Source organism: Polyodon spathula, unplaced genomic scaffold (assembly GCF_017654505.1).
Source record: "Polyodon spathula isolate WHYD16114869_AA unplaced genomic scaffold, ASM1765450v1 scaffolds_764, whole genome shotgun sequence".
In the NCBI taxonomy this organism is placed as follows: Eukaryota; Metazoa; Chordata; class Actinopteri; order Acipenseriformes; family Polyodontidae; genus Polyodon; species Polyodon spathula.
Window position 1 is genome coordinate 604,296 of NW_024472252.1, and position 17,955 is coordinate 622,250.

At 45.9% G+C, this 17,955-nt stretch overlaps 1 protein-coding gene across 4 annotated transcripts in view; it reads right to left on the reverse strand.

Annotated features, from left to right (window-relative positions):
- Positions 1–72: 72 nt before the first annotated feature.
- The window catches only part of sgsm2 (small G protein signaling modulator 2), a 39,234-nt gene continuing 21,351 nt past the window's right edge, over positions 73–17,955 (reverse strand). The window contains exons 4-25 of one of the 4 annotated variants that reach the window (XM_041241202.1): positions 15,936–16,100; positions 15,283–15,350; positions 14,757–14,905; positions 14,443–14,577; positions 13,610–13,734; positions 13,362–13,429; positions 13,046–13,209; positions 12,222–12,266; positions 12,010–12,133; positions 10,991–11,125; positions 8,903–9,062; positions 8,490–8,554; positions 8,124–8,269; positions 7,719–7,847; positions 7,250–7,432; positions 6,781–7,149; positions 6,190–6,314; positions 5,722–5,804; positions 5,223–5,332; positions 4,735–4,831; positions 4,083–4,250; positions 73–3,497 (exon numbers count right to left, since the gene is read on the reverse strand). In XM_041241202.1, coding sequence (XP_041097136.1) covers positions 3,409–3,497; positions 4,083–4,250; positions 4,735–4,831; positions 5,223–5,332; positions 5,722–5,804; positions 6,190–6,314; positions 6,781–7,149; positions 7,250–7,432; positions 7,719–7,847; positions 8,124–8,269; positions 8,490–8,554; positions 8,903–9,062; positions 10,991–11,125; positions 12,010–12,133; positions 12,222–12,266; positions 13,046–13,209; positions 13,362–13,429; positions 13,610–13,734; positions 14,443–14,577; positions 14,757–14,905; positions 15,283–15,350; positions 15,936–16,100 — 2,902 coding nt within the window. In that variant the 3' untranslated portion in view covers positions 73–3,408. The remainder of the gene's footprint in view (positions 3,498–4,082; positions 4,251–4,734; positions 4,832–5,222; positions 5,333–5,721; positions 5,805–6,189; positions 6,315–6,780; positions 7,150–7,249; positions 7,433–7,718; positions 7,848–8,123; positions 8,270–8,489; positions 8,555–8,902; positions 9,063–10,990; positions 11,126–12,009; positions 12,134–12,221; positions 12,267–13,045; positions 13,210–13,361; positions 13,430–13,609; positions 13,735–14,442; positions 14,578–14,756; positions 14,906–15,282; positions 15,351–15,935; positions 16,101–17,955) is intronic. The other 3 variants (XM_041241203.1, XM_041241204.1, XM_041241206.1) reach the window with 3 other exon arrangements.

The following is a 17,955-nucleotide window of genomic DNA, read 5'->3' on the forward strand; positions in this document are numbered from 1 at the left end:
GATGTCGAATAAAATATTAAAATTATGTTCATACAGATTTTTTTATAGTATATATTGTCTCAATCCTAACATTCTAGGTGATGCAAAACTTTTTGGCTATAGCTGATCACTTCCATAGTAACCGCTGGGATGTACAGTGAGTTTGTGGCTCTCTAGCTCCATCTTGTGGTGGCTTCTGATCTTCTCCCAAGGTCAGATTTATTTTTATATGTTCTGTTCACGCTATTGAAGAGGTTTGCTGAGACATTGTTTTTTATTATTATTATTGATATGTTACACTCAAGATAAATAAATACATCTTTTAAAATTTTCATTCAAATATTGGTTTCCAAAGAAAAATGAAAAGGCAGTGCACAACATTCATAAAGAACACACAGGATTGACAGGTAAGAAGCGTTGTAGCTATACAAGAAAACGGAGGGGACTGGGGGCCGTGTGTTTTTTCTTAATGCTTTAGAAAAAAAAATTCAGTGCAAAAAATAATTGGTCTTCCAGTTAATATAACGTGGATAAAAAATATATTTACATAACATTGCACATCATTGTATAACCAAATAAACAGTCTTACCGCACGGTTTGTGATTGCAATTGTTCACAAGAAGAGGAGGGCTTTGGTGCACAGAAGCTCTCTCTGCAGGTACAGTTTGACACAGCTTGGGAGAGGCTGTGGCACAGGTGCAGGGAGCAGTGGAGTCTGAGGCCGTGCTGCTAATTGCATTACTCCAAAACCTGCCCACAATTACACATGCCTCAGTGGAATGAATAATGCTCAGAAGAGCCAGCTTCCTTGTTTCACTGCAATCAACATACCTTTCAAAAGGTAGAATGTGATTTAAGAAAAAAATGCACCTCTTTACAGCTTGGAGAAATACACAGTAGATGATCGTATTATCACACCTATAAGCTCACACCCGTGTGAAGAAACCCTTTTTTTGTTGCTGGTTTTTGCTCACAGCTTGGCCCTTATTCTGCGTGTCTTATTCTCGTCATTGTATGGCAGCTGTGCATGTTTCCCTGTCACAGTCATTGTACAGTCTTTAAAGAAGAAGACGTGGGTGTGGCGTGTGTGTTCGGCTTGGGTGAAAGCGGAGTCGTTTTAGGGTACGGACGGGCATGAGCTGAAGCACATCACACCACTGATCACATCGTCATCGTCCTGGAAAGACACAGGCTGGGTGGCACAGTGGATTGTAGAGATACCGATAGATAATGCTGTCTCCCATGCTAAGGCTATTTTAAATAAATATATATATTAGTAATAAGATCTCACAATATTTGTTATGTACAGCAACATATTTCCTACACTAATTAAAAAAAAACTTTTTAAAACGTACATTTGCAGCCTTGTTTATAAAGTTCAGTTACTGGAATGGAAAAACTCCTACAGAATAATGCCTATATCCCTGTTTACCACTAAGCAGGACTGCTGTTGATTTTCAGCACAATGCAGCTGTGTAAGTCGGTCACACTTGTGGATCGGGGCTTTGCACCCGTGTGCTTTCCTGTACGGTTGTTAATGTCACTGCTATCAAGAACAGCTTTGGTTTTGTGTTCTTTACCTACAGGGAGAATACTCTGGCTCAGTTCAGTCCAATCATAATTGTCTTTGTGTGATGCAATCTGGTGGCCACACTGCAGGATTACTCTTACAATAGAGAAATGCACTGTTTCTCATGCAGAGGCTGAATCTGGTTATTCTGCACACACAGTGTGAATGATAAAGCCTCTCTTTCAAACAGCACTAGCTGGCGCTTCCCTGTGTGCTGAAGACGAGCGTGTGCAATGAAGGGTAGGGTTCATTGAAAACAACTCCTGCAACACTATTAATAACAGCTGTTATTAATAACAACTTCTGCCCACTTCACTCTGTATTGCACAGGACGGATGTGGCACATATTGGCTAAAACTGCTGTTTTAGTGGAAGAGGGCATATATATAGTAACAGCTGCACGATAACATTAACTAAAACAATACAAAATAATTCTCTTGTTTTTAAAGTTGGCGTTGTAGGGTTAAAGTAAATGCCTTTCCAGGTACATTAAAAAATAATGCTCTCAGTGTGAATTTGTAACGTTGGTCCATTTTGAATCGTGCGTTTGGGAAGCAACTCCCCCGTTACAGCGAGGGGTTACTGTGTTTGACATCACTACGGGAGAAAGCAGGCTCTCACAAATACTGTGCAGCACTAAAATCTGTATACACTCCAAAATCAACATTTTAGAAATACACCCTTTTAAAATCCAATTCGTGCATCTCAAACATTCTAACACATCGACGACTTACATAATAAAAGGTCATGCATTTTAACACTTTTTTTTTTTGGTTTCAATTCCTGTTTTTGAATTTCAGATAAAGAAAAAAACGAAAATTACGTTTTAACATAAAACAAGGCAGAATTAAATACACTTAAAACTACAGGACAAAAGAGTATAGGTCAGTCAGCAGCCAATCACAATGCTTTGGTAACACAGTGCACTGTCATGCTACACCTGTACGCGATCTGATTGGTTTGAAGTGATGTGTTAAAACTGTGGCTCACTGGCATACAATATTCTGTTTAAAGCAGACTCTGTCCTTGGCACCACTACAACAATTGTAGCAGTATGGTGATGTTTTACTTTATGGCACAATATACTGAAGTCATTTGAACTCTGTTTAATTTAGGTTCTTCATTTAGGTCCATCATTTTCTTATGCCACCCCTATAACAACACACCAAGTAGAGCTACTGGTACTGTAGCTCATTGGTTGTGGTTACAGAGCTGGCTTGCAACTTGCAAGGACCTGGGTTCCAGTAGGAGTTCAAGCACACTGAATACTGACCGCCTCCTACCTCTCTCTCTCTCTCATTGGCTCAGGAAGGAGTTAAAAACCCAAACTTCACTGTCCTGCTGTCTTTGTAAGTAGCCACAGCCACTGAGCCACAGAGAATACTTTACCATCTGCCAAAAGAAATGGTCATTACACTGTGGTCGTGACTAGAGGACTGTGCCAAGGCATTTCAATATACTGTCTGTAAGGCATTTCAATATACTGTCTAAGGCATTTCAATATACCGTGTGTGTCTGTGTTATATTCCTCCTGACAGCCCGGTAACGAAAGACGAAATAAAATTAATTAAAACACATGTACAAACATTCATAGGAAAAGCAGGCAGAGAAACACTGGATCAGACCCTCCAACCTGCTCCCTGGATTTATCAGTTAGTCACCCCCCCCTTTTTCAAATATCAAAGCGTTTTAGTTTTTCTCTCCCTTACTCGCTCGTCACGTTGGGTGTCCTGTTGAGGAAGGGGACAGGGCCTCTTTCCGAGCGGTCAGCGCAGGGGCCCCTCTCGCTGTGTCTCGGGGGAGGGGGGGCCCCCTGGTTGGGCTGCACTCTGTGCTGGGTCAGTCCTCTCCAGCGACGCTCACTTGTTCTCGATCAGAGTCTGCACCTTGTACACCAGCTCCCTGGCTAGCCGCAGGATCTGCTGCACGTCGTGACGCTCTGCCATTTCTACAAGACAGACAGAACCCAATGCTATCACTGCAAAGCCAGCGTTGTGGATTCTTATCAGGAAGGGTAAACGAATGCTGGTTTAAGAACATCTTGTGCCCTTTTTAGGTACAGGAGTTGCCAGTCCACTTAACCCTGTATTGCATGACAAGCAGGCTCAAGTCCACCCAACAATGCAGCACTTGTGCCCTGATCTTCATAGCTGCTCTCAAGACAATAATGCCTCTACAATGACCGGCTCTCGATTCATGTTTGGTGGGAAGAACCTGAATGACGTATCTGTCATCCCGACCCTCCATCTACCTCTGCACAGCTGTGTTGAGTATTAGGGACTGAGTGGATTAACACCCCACTAGATACCTTCAAGCAGGCACCTTATAGAGTCGGTGCAATGTGGGGCAGCCCAAGCTGATATTAGGTACAGATCCTATTAAAGTGGACAGATGTATCATTCTACTGACATACCAGTAAGATTCTACTGATCACCTCCCCCCCCCCACCCCCCACCCCCCCCCCCCCCCCCCCCCCCCCCCACCCCCCCCCCCCCCCCACCCCCCCCCCACCCCCCCCCCCACAAAGTCTCACCGTTGAAGAACTTGATGATGTCAGTGAAGTCCATGTTGTTGTCTCGGATGATCTCCCTGTAGACCTCGACCAGGGCCAGAGCGATGAAGAGGACAAAGTGTTCCGAGGAGATGTGCTTAGCCACCCAGATCACCTCCCAAACCGCAAACACATCCTCGTACAGCAGCTCTGAGAGAGAGAGAAAGAGAGAGAGAGCACCATGAACATGCAGTTGTGCATCAAAGAATCAGTTTCTTTTAATTGTCTGATGAGTTATGGATGAATAACTTCACGGATGGGAAATAGGACTTCTACTGCATAGCAGATTTAATACAAGCTCAGTCACAGAGCAGGATGGAAATAAGACTCCCGTTGCATAGCAGTTTCACCCATTCCAGGTTTTACTATGCACTTCATTAGCCACAGTGTGCAGGTAACAAGCTCAGCTGCGTCAAACTCCTAGTAAAACCAGGAATGGATCAAACTGCTCTACATTGGCAGTCTTATTTCCATCAATTCATAAAACATACAGGAAAAGCCATCCCAAGCTAACTAGAATGAGGGAACATTTTCCAATACTGCATCTGTCTGAAAGGAACTGTTCTGAGAAATGAAGTATTTTTCAGATAGGTCAGTCGCATTTTTAAATTATTATTTTTTTTTTTTTTTATACCTCGTTTGAAATCCAGCAAAAACCAGCGATAGCAGAAGTAAAAATGTGTATAGTCCCCATTCTGATGCATTAGCTCAAACAGCTCAGAGTCCAAAATCTGAAATAAATTCAAACATTGATACATGAATAACTATTCAGCACGAGACCGTGAATGTGAACTTGTCAAACTGGAATGGGATTTTATACCAGTTCTATAAATGATGCGGGAAATAGGACTCCTACTGCATAGCAGTTTCACCCATGCCAGGTTTTACTACAAACTTGACCAGCCCCAGTGTGCAGGTAACAAGCTCAGGTGTGTCTCGTTAAACTCCTAGTAACACCAGGAATGGATCAAACCGCTATGCAATGGGAGTGTTACTGTTTCCATCTCTGTAAAACCATGCTTATAACAACTGGGCATATATACAATCATACTGGTGTGCAGAAATCTCAAGATAAGGGTCATCTCTCATGGACTCCAGTGATGGGATGGGCTGGGGAATCACCTGTATTAAAGACCTCATGTTGGCGAAGTGTGTATCCATGGCCCCTCCGTTTGGGAAGTTCTGGCTCATTCTCTTCATGAGCTGGGTGAAGCAGCTGTATGCCAGGGATTCTGAGAGAAGGAAAAGAAAAACAGACCCTGTGACGTGTGTATGTGCGTGTGCGTGTGTGTAATGTATTGCACAGGGAGGTTTATTTCATCAAAATCAAGTCTGTCTCACAAAATGAGTCAGAAGCACCAGACATGCCCTTGAGGACTGTAACTAGTTTTGCAACATTACCGGTTTCATTTTCAACAACGGTGCAAGACTGCGTAAAAAAAATAAACAAACCACAACTTGATAAAGGGGCCACGATTCAAGTTACAAACAGACCTCTGTGTTTATTTCGCATTGCCGGAGTTAGCAATGTGCCGAGATGCAGACAGTACTGACGGAGACCTACAGGGGGTGCTGGTCTATTCTATTAAAGTGGTGACCAAGGGGAAGGGGGTCTCCTTACCGTTATCCAGGACGACCATCAGTGGTGCGAGGAGATCACACATCCCCTGCACATAGCCCACCTCCAGGTGCTCCCAAACATAGCTGCCAGGAAGGAAGAGACAGAGTGAGGCTCCTCACACTACAGAGCACTGGAACAATATGGGAGAATTCAACACTACAGCATTTACTGGAAATGGTAAATAGCATTGAGAATGGAGTCCTGTGTCTGTTTAAACATGCCTTGCTGGATTATCACACAGATGCCATGTGCAAAGTGCTTGGCCAGTGTTAATGTAAGTGATTGACTGATCTGTGTAACCGAGATGGCCACAGACATGTACGGTACAGACAGGATGCCTGGTCTCAAAGACTTCAGCGGGATTCTGCAGTTCAAGTGTACCACAACACAGAGAATGCTCAGTGAATGCAAAGGGAACTCGCTAGCTGTTCTAATGGAGGGGCCAGAGCTATGGGGCTCTCCTCTCACCTGCAGATGATGCTCCTCAGCTTCTCCAGGTTGTCCGCAGTGAAGTACCAGTAGTTGCGGTCACAGCGCTGCACATCCTTGTCTATCCTGTGCAGGTTCAAGGCCACTGTGTCCAACAGCTCGATCTGGGAGGACAGGAGACTCGGGTTACAAATACTGCCACCAGAACGGGAACAAAGCAATTCAACAGAACGTCTTCAAGAACCACGGCTTTGCTTTCCTTGTTGCATTTTTTGTCCCATTTCTCCAAGACCAGGAATCATTATAAAACTGTTTCAGCTTCTTGTACATAACTTAGATGTTTTATTTAACATAATTTAAACAACAGAAAATTACAAAATTGCATCGCAAGAGTCGGAAGCCCTAACAGTATTACAGTCTTTCATGTTAGATTTTGACATGTCACATTTTTCAATTGTCACTTTTTTGTTAAGGTGTATGGAAAACTAGAAAGTGGTATGTCATCGAGTACGTTAAAACAGAACACTATTCAGCAGGTTTCATTCAAGTTTATGAAGCAAAAATGTGTTAATTCTATAGGGCAGATGGTGATGTTTCTTGCAGTTGTGTGTGTGTGCGTGCGCGGGGTACCGTGTATGAAGTGAACGACGGCAGGGAACCCCCTTCTCCGCCCATCAGCATGTCCAGCTGGCTGCAGAGCTGCTCCTCGCTGATGGAGTCCTGGGCTCCCTCCTTCCTCAGCATCTCCCGAGCCCTGTGCTCCTGCGCCTCGTCCCCGGTCTCCGGCCCGGCCTCGTCCTCGATGCTGGACGTGACCTGCGAGTGTCCCGACGTAACCGAGTAGTTCCGCGAGGAGGGCAGGCCGGAGTCCGGAGACTCAAACTCCACGGAAGGGCCCTCATCCGCCCCCGGGGTCCTCGCGTGGAGCAGCGTGGATGCCCCATCGTCCTGGCCGCGGTCTCGCCGCGCTGCCTCCAGCTCGTCCACGGACATGAACACCTGCGGGCAGCAGAAGTGTGATCAGCCAAAAAGTTGCGTGGGCTTGCTTGTGGTTTTGCAAACGAGTTGAATAAAAGAAGAGAGTGGATTTGAGGCTCACCTCGTTGCTGATGGTGGAGTCCCGGTGAACGAGTCTCAGCACGTGGCTGTCAATGCTACTCCCTGAAGAGAACTTGGAGAAGGCGGTGGAGTGAGACTCCTTCTCACGCTGCTTCACAATCACCTCGCATGCTTTCCACTCCCACATCACCTTCTGGTACTTCACTGCCATCTTCTCATCGATCTGCCAGGAGGTGGAAAACAAAAACTAAACAACTAACTCACTAAGAGAATATTCTTATGCAATATTAACTCAGTTTCATTGTGTTTATTTGTATTTTTGTATTGCAGTTACAAGCAGCATCTTATCATCTACATATTAGCTTCACCACACATAACTAGTTATCTCCTGCAGACTGGAGTTACTGTACATGCAACCTAAAATCAACTCAGTTAAACCATCTGGCCACCAGGTGGCGCTGTGCGCTATGGAGGAACTGTGTGTTGCTCTGCGTGTCTCCCTGCTGTACCTGTCCCATCTCCTTCTTGGTCATTCCGAACCTGTAGTGCCCCAGCAGGAAGGGCCACACCTCCTTCCTGATCTCGTGCTCCACGCCCCCGTAGTACACCAGCCGCAGCAGCTCCAGCTCCTTGTAGTTCTGGACAGAGACGGAGAGAGGAGGGGGGCTCAGCTCTCCTTTCTCAGGACAGAACCTGGCACACTGGGCTTTACAGATGGGACCATATGGAAAATCACTTTTCATGCACATATAAAATCAAGCATGATATTCACACAGCTCTGGAAGAAGCCAATGACAGACAGTCTGGATTTTATTCAAATCATTCTTTGAGTAACTTGGACTGGCTCCCCCCCAGGCTGCAGGGATTTCTCACTGATCCTGAGGAATCATTTTGAGGCTGCTCCCTTCGCTCACCTTGCAGTCCTTCTGGTACTTGCTCCACACCTCCTTGCTGAGGCCCCCTGAAGCCTCGCATGGCTCGCCAGGTGGCACGATGCTGCGATTGACGAGAGCGGACAGGTGTGTCCGGACCGTGGACAGGTGGCGACAGTACGCCAACCCTGAGAGAGCGAGAGTGAGAGCGAGAGAGAGAGAGATAGAAAGACAGAAATGACTATGCTGATGTTTTGCAGAAGTTTTTTATTCAAAATCAAGAAACATCTTTTTTTATGGTTTTCTCTCATTTGTACAGCAAATTATATATATATATATATATATATATATATATATATATATATATATATATATATATTATTATTATTATTATTATTTTGCACTTACATCCGTAAAAAGCCCTTGATACAATCTGCCTCTTCATATTTTGACAAAGCATCTTCAGAGGTATCCTAAATATGAACACACAGAACGCTAAAGTTAGTTGGGTTTTTTTAAAACAATTTTGAGGTCACGAATGCAAAACATTCAATTCCCAGTGCAAATAAAGAGAACACACACACACAGTTACAATTGTATAGTCCTAACTACACTGGATAAACCAGGGGATTTATTTATAGACTCAACGCCATATTTTTCAAGCATTTACTCAAGTCATAACTAACTACTAAAAACTGGATGCAGCCCCATTACTACATAATGTACTATACAACACAAATACAATGGAAATCTCTCTCTATTTTAGGGCAGTGGTACTGGGCTCTGCCGCAGTTTGGATCACCCTGCGAGGGAGCTTGTACCTGTCGTGGATACAGGTGCTGCCAATGGGCAGGTCATGGGGTGTGTTGCTGCTTCCTGTGGAGCAGGAGAGACAGGAAGAGACACGGCTGTTGGACTCCCCCTGCTGCCAGGACAGGGGACTGCTGCCAAAGCCCTGCATCTCGATCATTTCATTAGGATCTGCGAAAACGAGAGAGAGAGAGAGAATTAATTAATCACCAGACTGCCAGGAAACTCGCACTCCAGGTTCTCCGCAGCCTGGGAAATGGAGTAATCCAGAGAGAAATCTGCATTACTCCAAAGCACAGGGGATTGTTTTACACCTGGAACTATAACATCAGATTAATATAGACATTACAGATGTGTCATATCCCTTTAACTGAAACTGGACAGCAGGACTGTGCAGGGAAAAAAAACAATTTTGAATCCTAGTTTCAGTTACAATATTTTGCCACACAGTGGCACTGTTTTCTATATTAAAATCCCAGTTAAATAAAACCAGTCTCTACTGTACAGTTCTCTTCTGTTTTGTTTATAGGCCTTTCAGCTCAACCATGATTTTAAGGTAGAGGGTTTTTTTTATATATAAAATTGATATAAAAAATGTATATAACATTGAACATAGATGTATAAGGCATACATTTATGTGGTCAATAATGTACCATAAATCAGATAAACTAAAGATTGAAAAAAAAGAAACAAAATGCATGCATCTGTGCCAAAATGAAATAATATTGAAAAATGATACAAGGCAAGTCAAGAAATACAAGAAAGCAAGCTAAATGTGGGTTTAAAAAAAACAGCAGCACACACACAGAAAACAGCTTCAAAATAAATATGCTCTTCACCTTAATTCTTCAGGGTGGAGCTGAGCACCGCGGTTACATGCAGCCTCTCACTGACTGTTACAAAACGGATCACTTGAATTTTTATTTTGCTCCATAAGTTTGTTTTTTTTTAGTTTAGTTTTTGTTTAAGGCAGCAGATAAGCATCGTGTTAACAGAGCAGCAAGTCTTTCCAATGCAGAAGAACCTCACAGAACCTAAAGAATTCAGATGAAAGGTCTCTTGAAGAATTACAGTGAACAGCATCGCGCCTCTATGCAGCTTTTTACATTTGTTTTGCGTTTTTTTTTTTTTTTTTTTTTCTTGGCCACATGCAGAAGTCAAGCATGTTGCAAAAAGTAAATAAAAGAAATAATAAAAACAATTAAAAAGAAGGCAAATTGAACCAAATGACAAAGCAAATCACCAGCCAGCCGAACCCAAACCAACAGTGTTGCCATTAGTTGAAAGGAGCGGTCATTTCTGGGGAGCTACAAAACCCCCCAAAACTTAAAATCACCCTTAACATTGTAATAAAACTCCCACTGCTTTCATACAGTCGTCTGTCCAGAAACACCTCCATCTCCTTGTTTACAGGGATCTGAATACAGCACTGCGAATATCTAGCCTTGTTTGCACTGTCTCTCCCTGGGTATAGCTGAGCTGGCCGGTCTGGGTGAGGAGTATCTGGAGGGTGTTTCCACCGACGCTCAGATATACCTCAGACAGTAAGGTTTGGGATCTCGTATCCAACGGGGGCCAGGCTGCTGTGTAGAGGTACGTCATCAAAATTGCTAGAGAGACAAGCTGTCTGGAACGGCGGCCGCAAGCGAAGGCGGTTTTGAAAACAAACCCGACAAAGTTTTGACCCAGCCCGTCAGCTAAAAAAATACTCCCTTGTAGCAAGAGGCTTGTCCTGCAAGTTCCCCCCGGGAATGACATGAATGGTTTGGGTTCAAAAGGTTGCCCCAGTGCCTGAGCGTGTTTTCACTTCATTGGCTGCTGTACACGCTGTGTGTACATACACAGATACATATGTAATGAATGATGTGCCTTGCAAGACTGCAAAACCCTGGAATGAATCAAACACACAATCATGCAAAATAAAGAATCGCAGATTCACTCCCCCAGATATTGATAATCCACGCGGCCATAAACCAAAACCAAAATCCTTTCAACCCCCCCCCTCCCCAGGCTGGCATGGCAACACTGTTGAGTTGGCAAGTGCTGAGCTGGGCTGGCAGAGCGCTGTGGGGGTCGAGGGAGGGGGCGACGATAAAAACCTTTCATCATATTAGGAGCTGTGAGGTTCCGAGAGCAGATCATTGAGATCATGGCGTGAAGCCTATCCTCCTCTTCCTCATCTTCGTCCACAGAGGGCACGCGGCTCCCCGCCATGTGGTGGTAGTTTATAGTGACTGCAATGATTGGGCAATAAGAGAACACAGTTTAAGAGGTTTAATCGAACACACACACACAGAGGCAGGCACACAAACGCTCTGGGCTGTTTAAAACAATCAGTCAGGTCCCCCTTGAAATGAGATAAATCAATTTGAAATTTGAGAGATGTTTGGTGTGCTGCACTCATTTTTAGTTGGTACTGGATCTGGGTTCCCTGCTCTTGTAATACTGGAGAGATTCCCGCTAGATAAACGAAAGCAACAACTACAAGCGAACGTCACCCCTGAAACATGTAACCTTTCTGAAATGTTTTTGTTTTTCTGCACGCTTCAAATCCGTAGTGCAAGCCACCTGTATGCTATTACTGAAATCGACGTAGGGAAGGAAAAAAAAAACAGCGACGTTAGGACTTCCGAAACCCCGAGAACAGCGCGTGATACAGAAGCACAAAACCAGCCGGGTGTCATTTTATCTACCAACCAACTGGTATCTGAACGCAGCCACTGTCTCGGACTGCTGTCGTATCGCACAATAGGAGCTGAAGCAAATCAGTACAAGACAAGCTGGCTGTTTCTAACAATCAAAAGACCAGGGAACGCTGGTGCCATTACAGGGGAGCACACAGTCCAAGAGCTGGACCCAGAGTTTTTATATACTGTAGGATTATAGGACGGCAAACGCCTGTACAAGTGAAGGGACCACAACGCACCGCTATAACCCAGCTAAAAAAGGACGAGATTCAGAGGAGGTGTTCCATCCATCTGTGGTTGATGATACACATAGAGAAATACCGTTAGTAATATGCGGACGCTTTCAAACTATAAAATGATGAATTGAAGTTAGGGTCTGGCAACCCCCTTTGGTCCACCCAATTTAGACTGACCGCATTGTCAGGACTTACTGGAGTCGTGCCGGTGGCCGGCAGAGACGATTCGAAAGACGTAGTCGGTGGCAATCTCCTCCTCCCTCGTCTCCCCCAGTTTGATCGTGCTGTTCCTCCTCCGAAGCTTCGGGAACACTTTACCCTGAAACAGAGACACAGCGAGTCACTGCGCGTCTCGCTGCCATTATCAATACAGAAACCCGTACTGAGCGGGGGGCTAACATACCCACCAGACCTGCAGTGTCTGTGGACTCCCAGCAGGTGGCATCAGAGAACTGCAGCAAGGAAGGAATGCATCAAAATCAGCAGGACACTTCACTGGGGAATAAACTGACAGTCTTTAATGAGGAATGCTATGGAGTTTCTGCTTGGCTAGGGTTGGGTCGGGGGTGTAATCTAAACAAAGACTAGCCAGGCGGCAAAACACAGTTACAGTTAGTTACTGTCAAACTGCTGGCACAGAAAAGCAAAGGCTGCTGCAGTCAGTTCTCTTCATTATGTCGGTACATCATCGATGATGTCGTAATAAAATCATTTTCCCAGATTCATTTCTGCAAGGCTAATGCCCCTCAAGCTATATATGTAACTGAATTTAGCACCTTAAAAACAGCATTTACATGCTCAACACAGGGTGGCATTTCAATTAACATTCAGTGTGAGAAATATCACAATCCAAGTCAACGAGGAGCACGCAGACTGAATCAGTTTACACATCAACGGGGATCTGGGAATCGTTTCCAACGTGTAACCCCTCCACCAGATCAAAATTAATGCAGACCGTGACCTTAAGAGAGAATGGAAACGTGCGGCTGTTTTTTTCGCAAATTAAATTCGAATTGAAAATTCACCGAGCCAATGAAAATGACAGAAAGCCAATAAAAAAAAAAAAAAAAAAAAAAAAAACTGTTTACGTCCACTGAAGCAAACATACAGAACGAGGTGGCGTCCTCCAGTATCCAGGCACAGCTTCTCCGGCTCAGTTACTCTGACCAGTGAGTGGGCATGACGCTCCCTCCTGTGCTGCTCAGAGTGCCGACGTGCTGGCGGGACTCACCTTGCCTCTCTGGGTCCAGAGCGGGGGTTCGAGCTGGCCCCGAGGCAGCAGCCCGTTCTCCAGGCAGGACAGGAACGCCAGGAGGTGCCCCCCCTCGGGGAAGTGAAGGGGGGGCCGCTGGATCCCATCCTGGCTCACCAGCACCAGCGTCCCACCACAGTCCGCTGCAACAAAACCAGCGAGGAGCGGAGTGGAGTTTGACAGAGAACAGCGTATAGGGTGCAAGTGAACAGCCAAATCAGCATGCATCTCACACAGCAAGCTCCACTTCACAGTGAAATAAGAACCACTGCAAACGTATTAAACAGATACTCACGTCGTTGATGGCAGTGAATGCAGACTATTTGGCTTAAAGGCACGGTCAGGGCATAATCCCAGTAAATGCTGCAAAAGCAAGATGAGATCAGCATTAACACCTGAGAACGTGCATCTTTCCAACAGGGGTCAGGAAAGCTGTGGCTTTATGACGGGGCTCAAAGGGAGAAGATCTAAGAGTTTGCACTGGAATTGAAACAGGCGTTTGCAGTTCTTTAATGCTCAGCCCCTGGCTGCAGTGCTGCGTACCTCTTCTCCAGGTCGCAGTCCCCCAGGGTCCCGTTCATCAGCTGGTTGGGGGTCCACTTGAGGGTGAGGTGCCCGGCTGCCTGGTGCAGAGAGAGGTAGCCCCGCAACGCCTCCATGTGCTCCTTCTGAATCATAGCAGAGACAAGCTTTGTGTAAGCTGACCAAAGACATATTGGAATAAACAAACAGGCCATCATTGGACGTGAAACCAGGGTCTCCAGAGTGAACGAAACAGCCAGGGGAAAATCATCATATAGCCTCGCATTACACCGTGTCAGTGGAAATAATAAGGTCTTATTTAATAGGTCTGGCAGCCTGGTTTTCACTGCAGGATTTCAAACAGAAATACAATTAGGGCAATATATATATATATATATATTTTTTTTTTTTTTTGCAGTCAGTCAAAATATTGATTTCACAGTTTCAAAAAAGCCACAGAGAACCTCTCGCAGAATTCACTGCCTCTGCCCAGGCATGGTGGAATGGGACTGTATTTCACACACTCTCAATTTTAAAAGGCCTTTTAAATCGTCTCCACTTAACAGCGAAGGAGGGGGGCTCGGGAAGGTTCTCCGACAAGATTTCATGCTAATTGGAAAGTAATATCCCTTTCTGGAAAGAGCTCAGAGCTGGTGTTTCAGTTAAGAACCTGCATTAGGGACCCATGCTTTTCTTACACTATGCATTTCCCCTGGTTTGCCATGTTTATTAATATGCTTTCCCATGCCTTGCTATTCTTTCCAATGCTTGCCTGTGCTTTATAACACCTTGCTATGTTTTTACTATGGAGCTGAACGCAGTGGTGGCACTGGAAGCTGCTCCTGCTCACTCACCGGCTGCACCAGCACATTGTTCTTCCCGTACAGCAGGTGTGTCCTGGAGTTCTGGTGCAGCGACTCCACATAATCCCGCGCCGACGCCGCCAACCTGTCCTCCGACATGCTGCCGCTGGACTGCCTCTTCCGGATCTGTCAGCAGAGCAGAAATGAAAATCAGCAGGGCCAGGCTGGTGCAGGCTGCCACTTACAGCAAAACACGAGCGCTACTGCGCACAGACGCAGTTACAAAGAGGGCACACCGCTGCGGGTTTTATTTCAGCCAGCGCTGCCCTGTGTGTTTGGCAAGGTGAGGGTGGGATCTTGCTCACCCCCAGGGCAGGCCTCTTGGATGGGGAGGAGTCCTGCCGCCCGTGGGCCCCGTGGATCCGGTGTCGCTGCACCAGCTCGTTGGCCGAGGGGTCCGTCCAGAAGTGATCACTGGTTTTCAGCTTGGAGTACTCCAGCGCGCACGGCCCAACTGTAGAGAAAAAAAAAAAAACAACCAAAACGTTAGCAGAGCCGCTTCACTGCTGGAATGAGCCACACGTTCAAAACTAGAACTGCACGGAACGGTGACTCGACTATTCAGAATGAACTCTCCACAGTGAGGGGCGCTGGTGTCGATCGGGCGGATTTACCATTCCAAGTGAAAAAGGTGAAGAACAGGCTGCTTGGGTTGGTGTGGATCGCTGTTCTCCTCCACAGAGATAAGCAGAGATCATCACAAACCCAAGCAGCTGTTTCTCCACTTGGAATGGTAAAATCAGCCCGATCGACACCAGCGCCCCTCACCTGTGCTTTACCATCGTCAGCTCAGCCCCCCCACCCAGAAGACCCCCAGTACTGCTCACTTACCGAGAAGAGCTGCGAGAATAGGACCATACACTGCATCGTGCATCAGGGCTTCCTTCTCATAGTATTTACTGCAGGAGACAGCAACACAAAGCACTGAATGAAAACATTAAGGAGCTGGTGCTTGCTTTTAGAAAGTGTATTTCCAACATGAGTTCGAGGAGGTGACTGCCACCAGGGTCAAGGTAAACAAGAACACCCTGTAAGGGAAGGTGGGTTTAGCCCTGGTTTATTTGCATGCTTTACAGTGATTAGAACACATCCCAGGGAGGACTTCACCCCATAAGCCACTTGCATCATTGTTAACGTGGGCTGTCTCTCTGTTTCTTTCAGGTGTGAAATGTCTTTAAGTGAAGAGGAACGGACTCAGATTATTTTGATGCGTGGTGCAATGAGGTGTGGCTCGTCCATTTAACAGAGAGCATCCTACTGCAAAATATATGACACTGCCTACATTGATTTCCTGGACCTGTATGAACAGCTGCATATGACCTGGCATGAACAGCAAGTGATTTTCATTGTTTCTATAATCCCTGTTCAACTTTCCCTTCACAGATCCTTGCCACTAAACTCCCAGGACTGCAGTGCCTGTAACCCCCCCCCCGCCCCGCGTGGCTGACCCCCCGCTTTGTTCCGCTCCGTTCCGGATTGGTTACCTGGAGTTGTCAACGACGTACTGCACGATCTTGTCCAGCACCTTGTCGAAGAGGGCCGTGCGCACCCAGATGTGCTTGAGGGCCTGGGGGGTGAGGGACTGGGGGGCTCTCCCTGCCGTCGAGCCCTGCCTCTTCAGGGACTCCTGACCGCTGCACTGGGCTCGCCTGCACGGAGGAGGCAAGCACATGCTGAGGACAGGACATGCACGAGACACACCGAGAAACAAGGTGACTTAGGAAAAACACAGCACTGCCGCTAGTATAAACTGACATGTGAACAAACTGTAGTCATGACTTTTTTGGTGTGAAGACAAATCCAGCCCTAGATACCCTTCAGTCACTGCGTGTGTACCCAGTTAAGTTTCCTATCTGTGGGAATACACACAGCCTTTGTTCCCAAACCACTTCTCCAAAACAGGAGAGGTGTGTCGGTCCACCAACATTTCTAAGCAGTCACAACAGCAGCATCCCTGACAGTGTTAAGAGCATTGCAGCTGCCATGCAAACCCACTCTATCCACAAACCCAATTAACAGAAACCATTTCCATGTACCAGGGGAATACGCTGTTCATTTACACGGTCGCAGTTTCCATGAGCCGGGCAGCAATTAGAAAGAAGTAGGATTTTTATGAAGTGCTTACTTAGCCATGCTGTGGCCCTATATCCCTAACCACACTTCAAATATAGATCACTTCCCCCTGGATCGCCAGCCGCCTATCAGTGGAGTTCTCAGAAATGCAAGCTGCCCGTCTTAGATCTCCTCACTGCATACGAGACTCATTTCCAATGTCTCTACGTGCTGCATCGTATAGCACAGTTCTAAAATGTACAGCTGCTAGCGGTTGATCTGTGTACATAAGAGTACAACGTCAAACAAAAAATAGGAAAACTGGTTGAAAAATGCAGCGAACTTCAGGGCTGCTGACAACACGTTCCCAGGTGGAGCAGAGAGACAAGGGAGAGAAGATGTCATAATTATGCAAAATCGGAAAAGGAAAGTGGATGTGCCTGCAACCCGCTGTCTCTCCAAAACCCAGGAGCTGACAATAATTATCTGACGACGCAGCGGAAATACGCGGGCTAACAGTCCTGCCCGGGACAGCTGCCTCATCAGTCACTCAGCTCCTTTAATGAGCTGGAGCGCGTCCGTCTTCCTCGCTCCGCACCCTGATTTATCAGCGGGCTGGCCGTCTCACCAGCAGAGAGAGCACAGAACGCAGACAGGGAAATAAATGCATTTATTTCAGGAGATTTATTAGTTCAGCCCGGCCCACTGAGACAGACTCAGTCATCTCCTATCAATACTGCAGGGGGGGGCGCGGGAGGGGCTGAACTCAGGAGTGGCTTAAAAACTTAATACTTTTTTTCAACAAACTTTATAAAATGAATCAAGTTTAAAATGAAACAGTCTTTAAACGTATTCTAAAGAACGCCAGTGCTAGTGGAAAGGCATTACGGGGTGAATAGGAGCCAGGAGCATACTGCCAGCTTGTCAAACCCACTACAAAGTGATCCATCGGTCTAACAAGTCTTTCTAATGTAGTTTTAGAATTTAAGACCTCATGCAGGGTTAAACCAACCTAACTGGCTGAGAGCGCCGTACCGATTAGCAGGGAGTTTTTGCAGAGCTGTACAAAAACACATTACATGTCACTAACAAGCAAAATTTAGTTAGCATCAACTACAGTGGTGTTCTGCTCATTTATCGCTGCACGTTTCTGCCAATCGCTTCTACTCGAGACTACAGGCGTTGCTTGCGGTGCTTTCAAACCCTTTAAAAAACATTTTGAAAAGGTCTTTTTGTGCCCTTATGCAAACACACACCAGGCTGGGCTGCAGGTTATTTCCAGGCAGGATTTGCACAGAAGTCCCTCTTGATTCAGAGGCGAGGTGCAGCTAAGTGAGGAACCAGCATCCTTCAGCTAAACTAATTAAGTGCTAAACGCTTCCTCACAATTGCATTTGCTTTTGGATTTCTTCTGTACAGGGCAAGGCTGATCCAAGGCTTGCGGCAGAATCG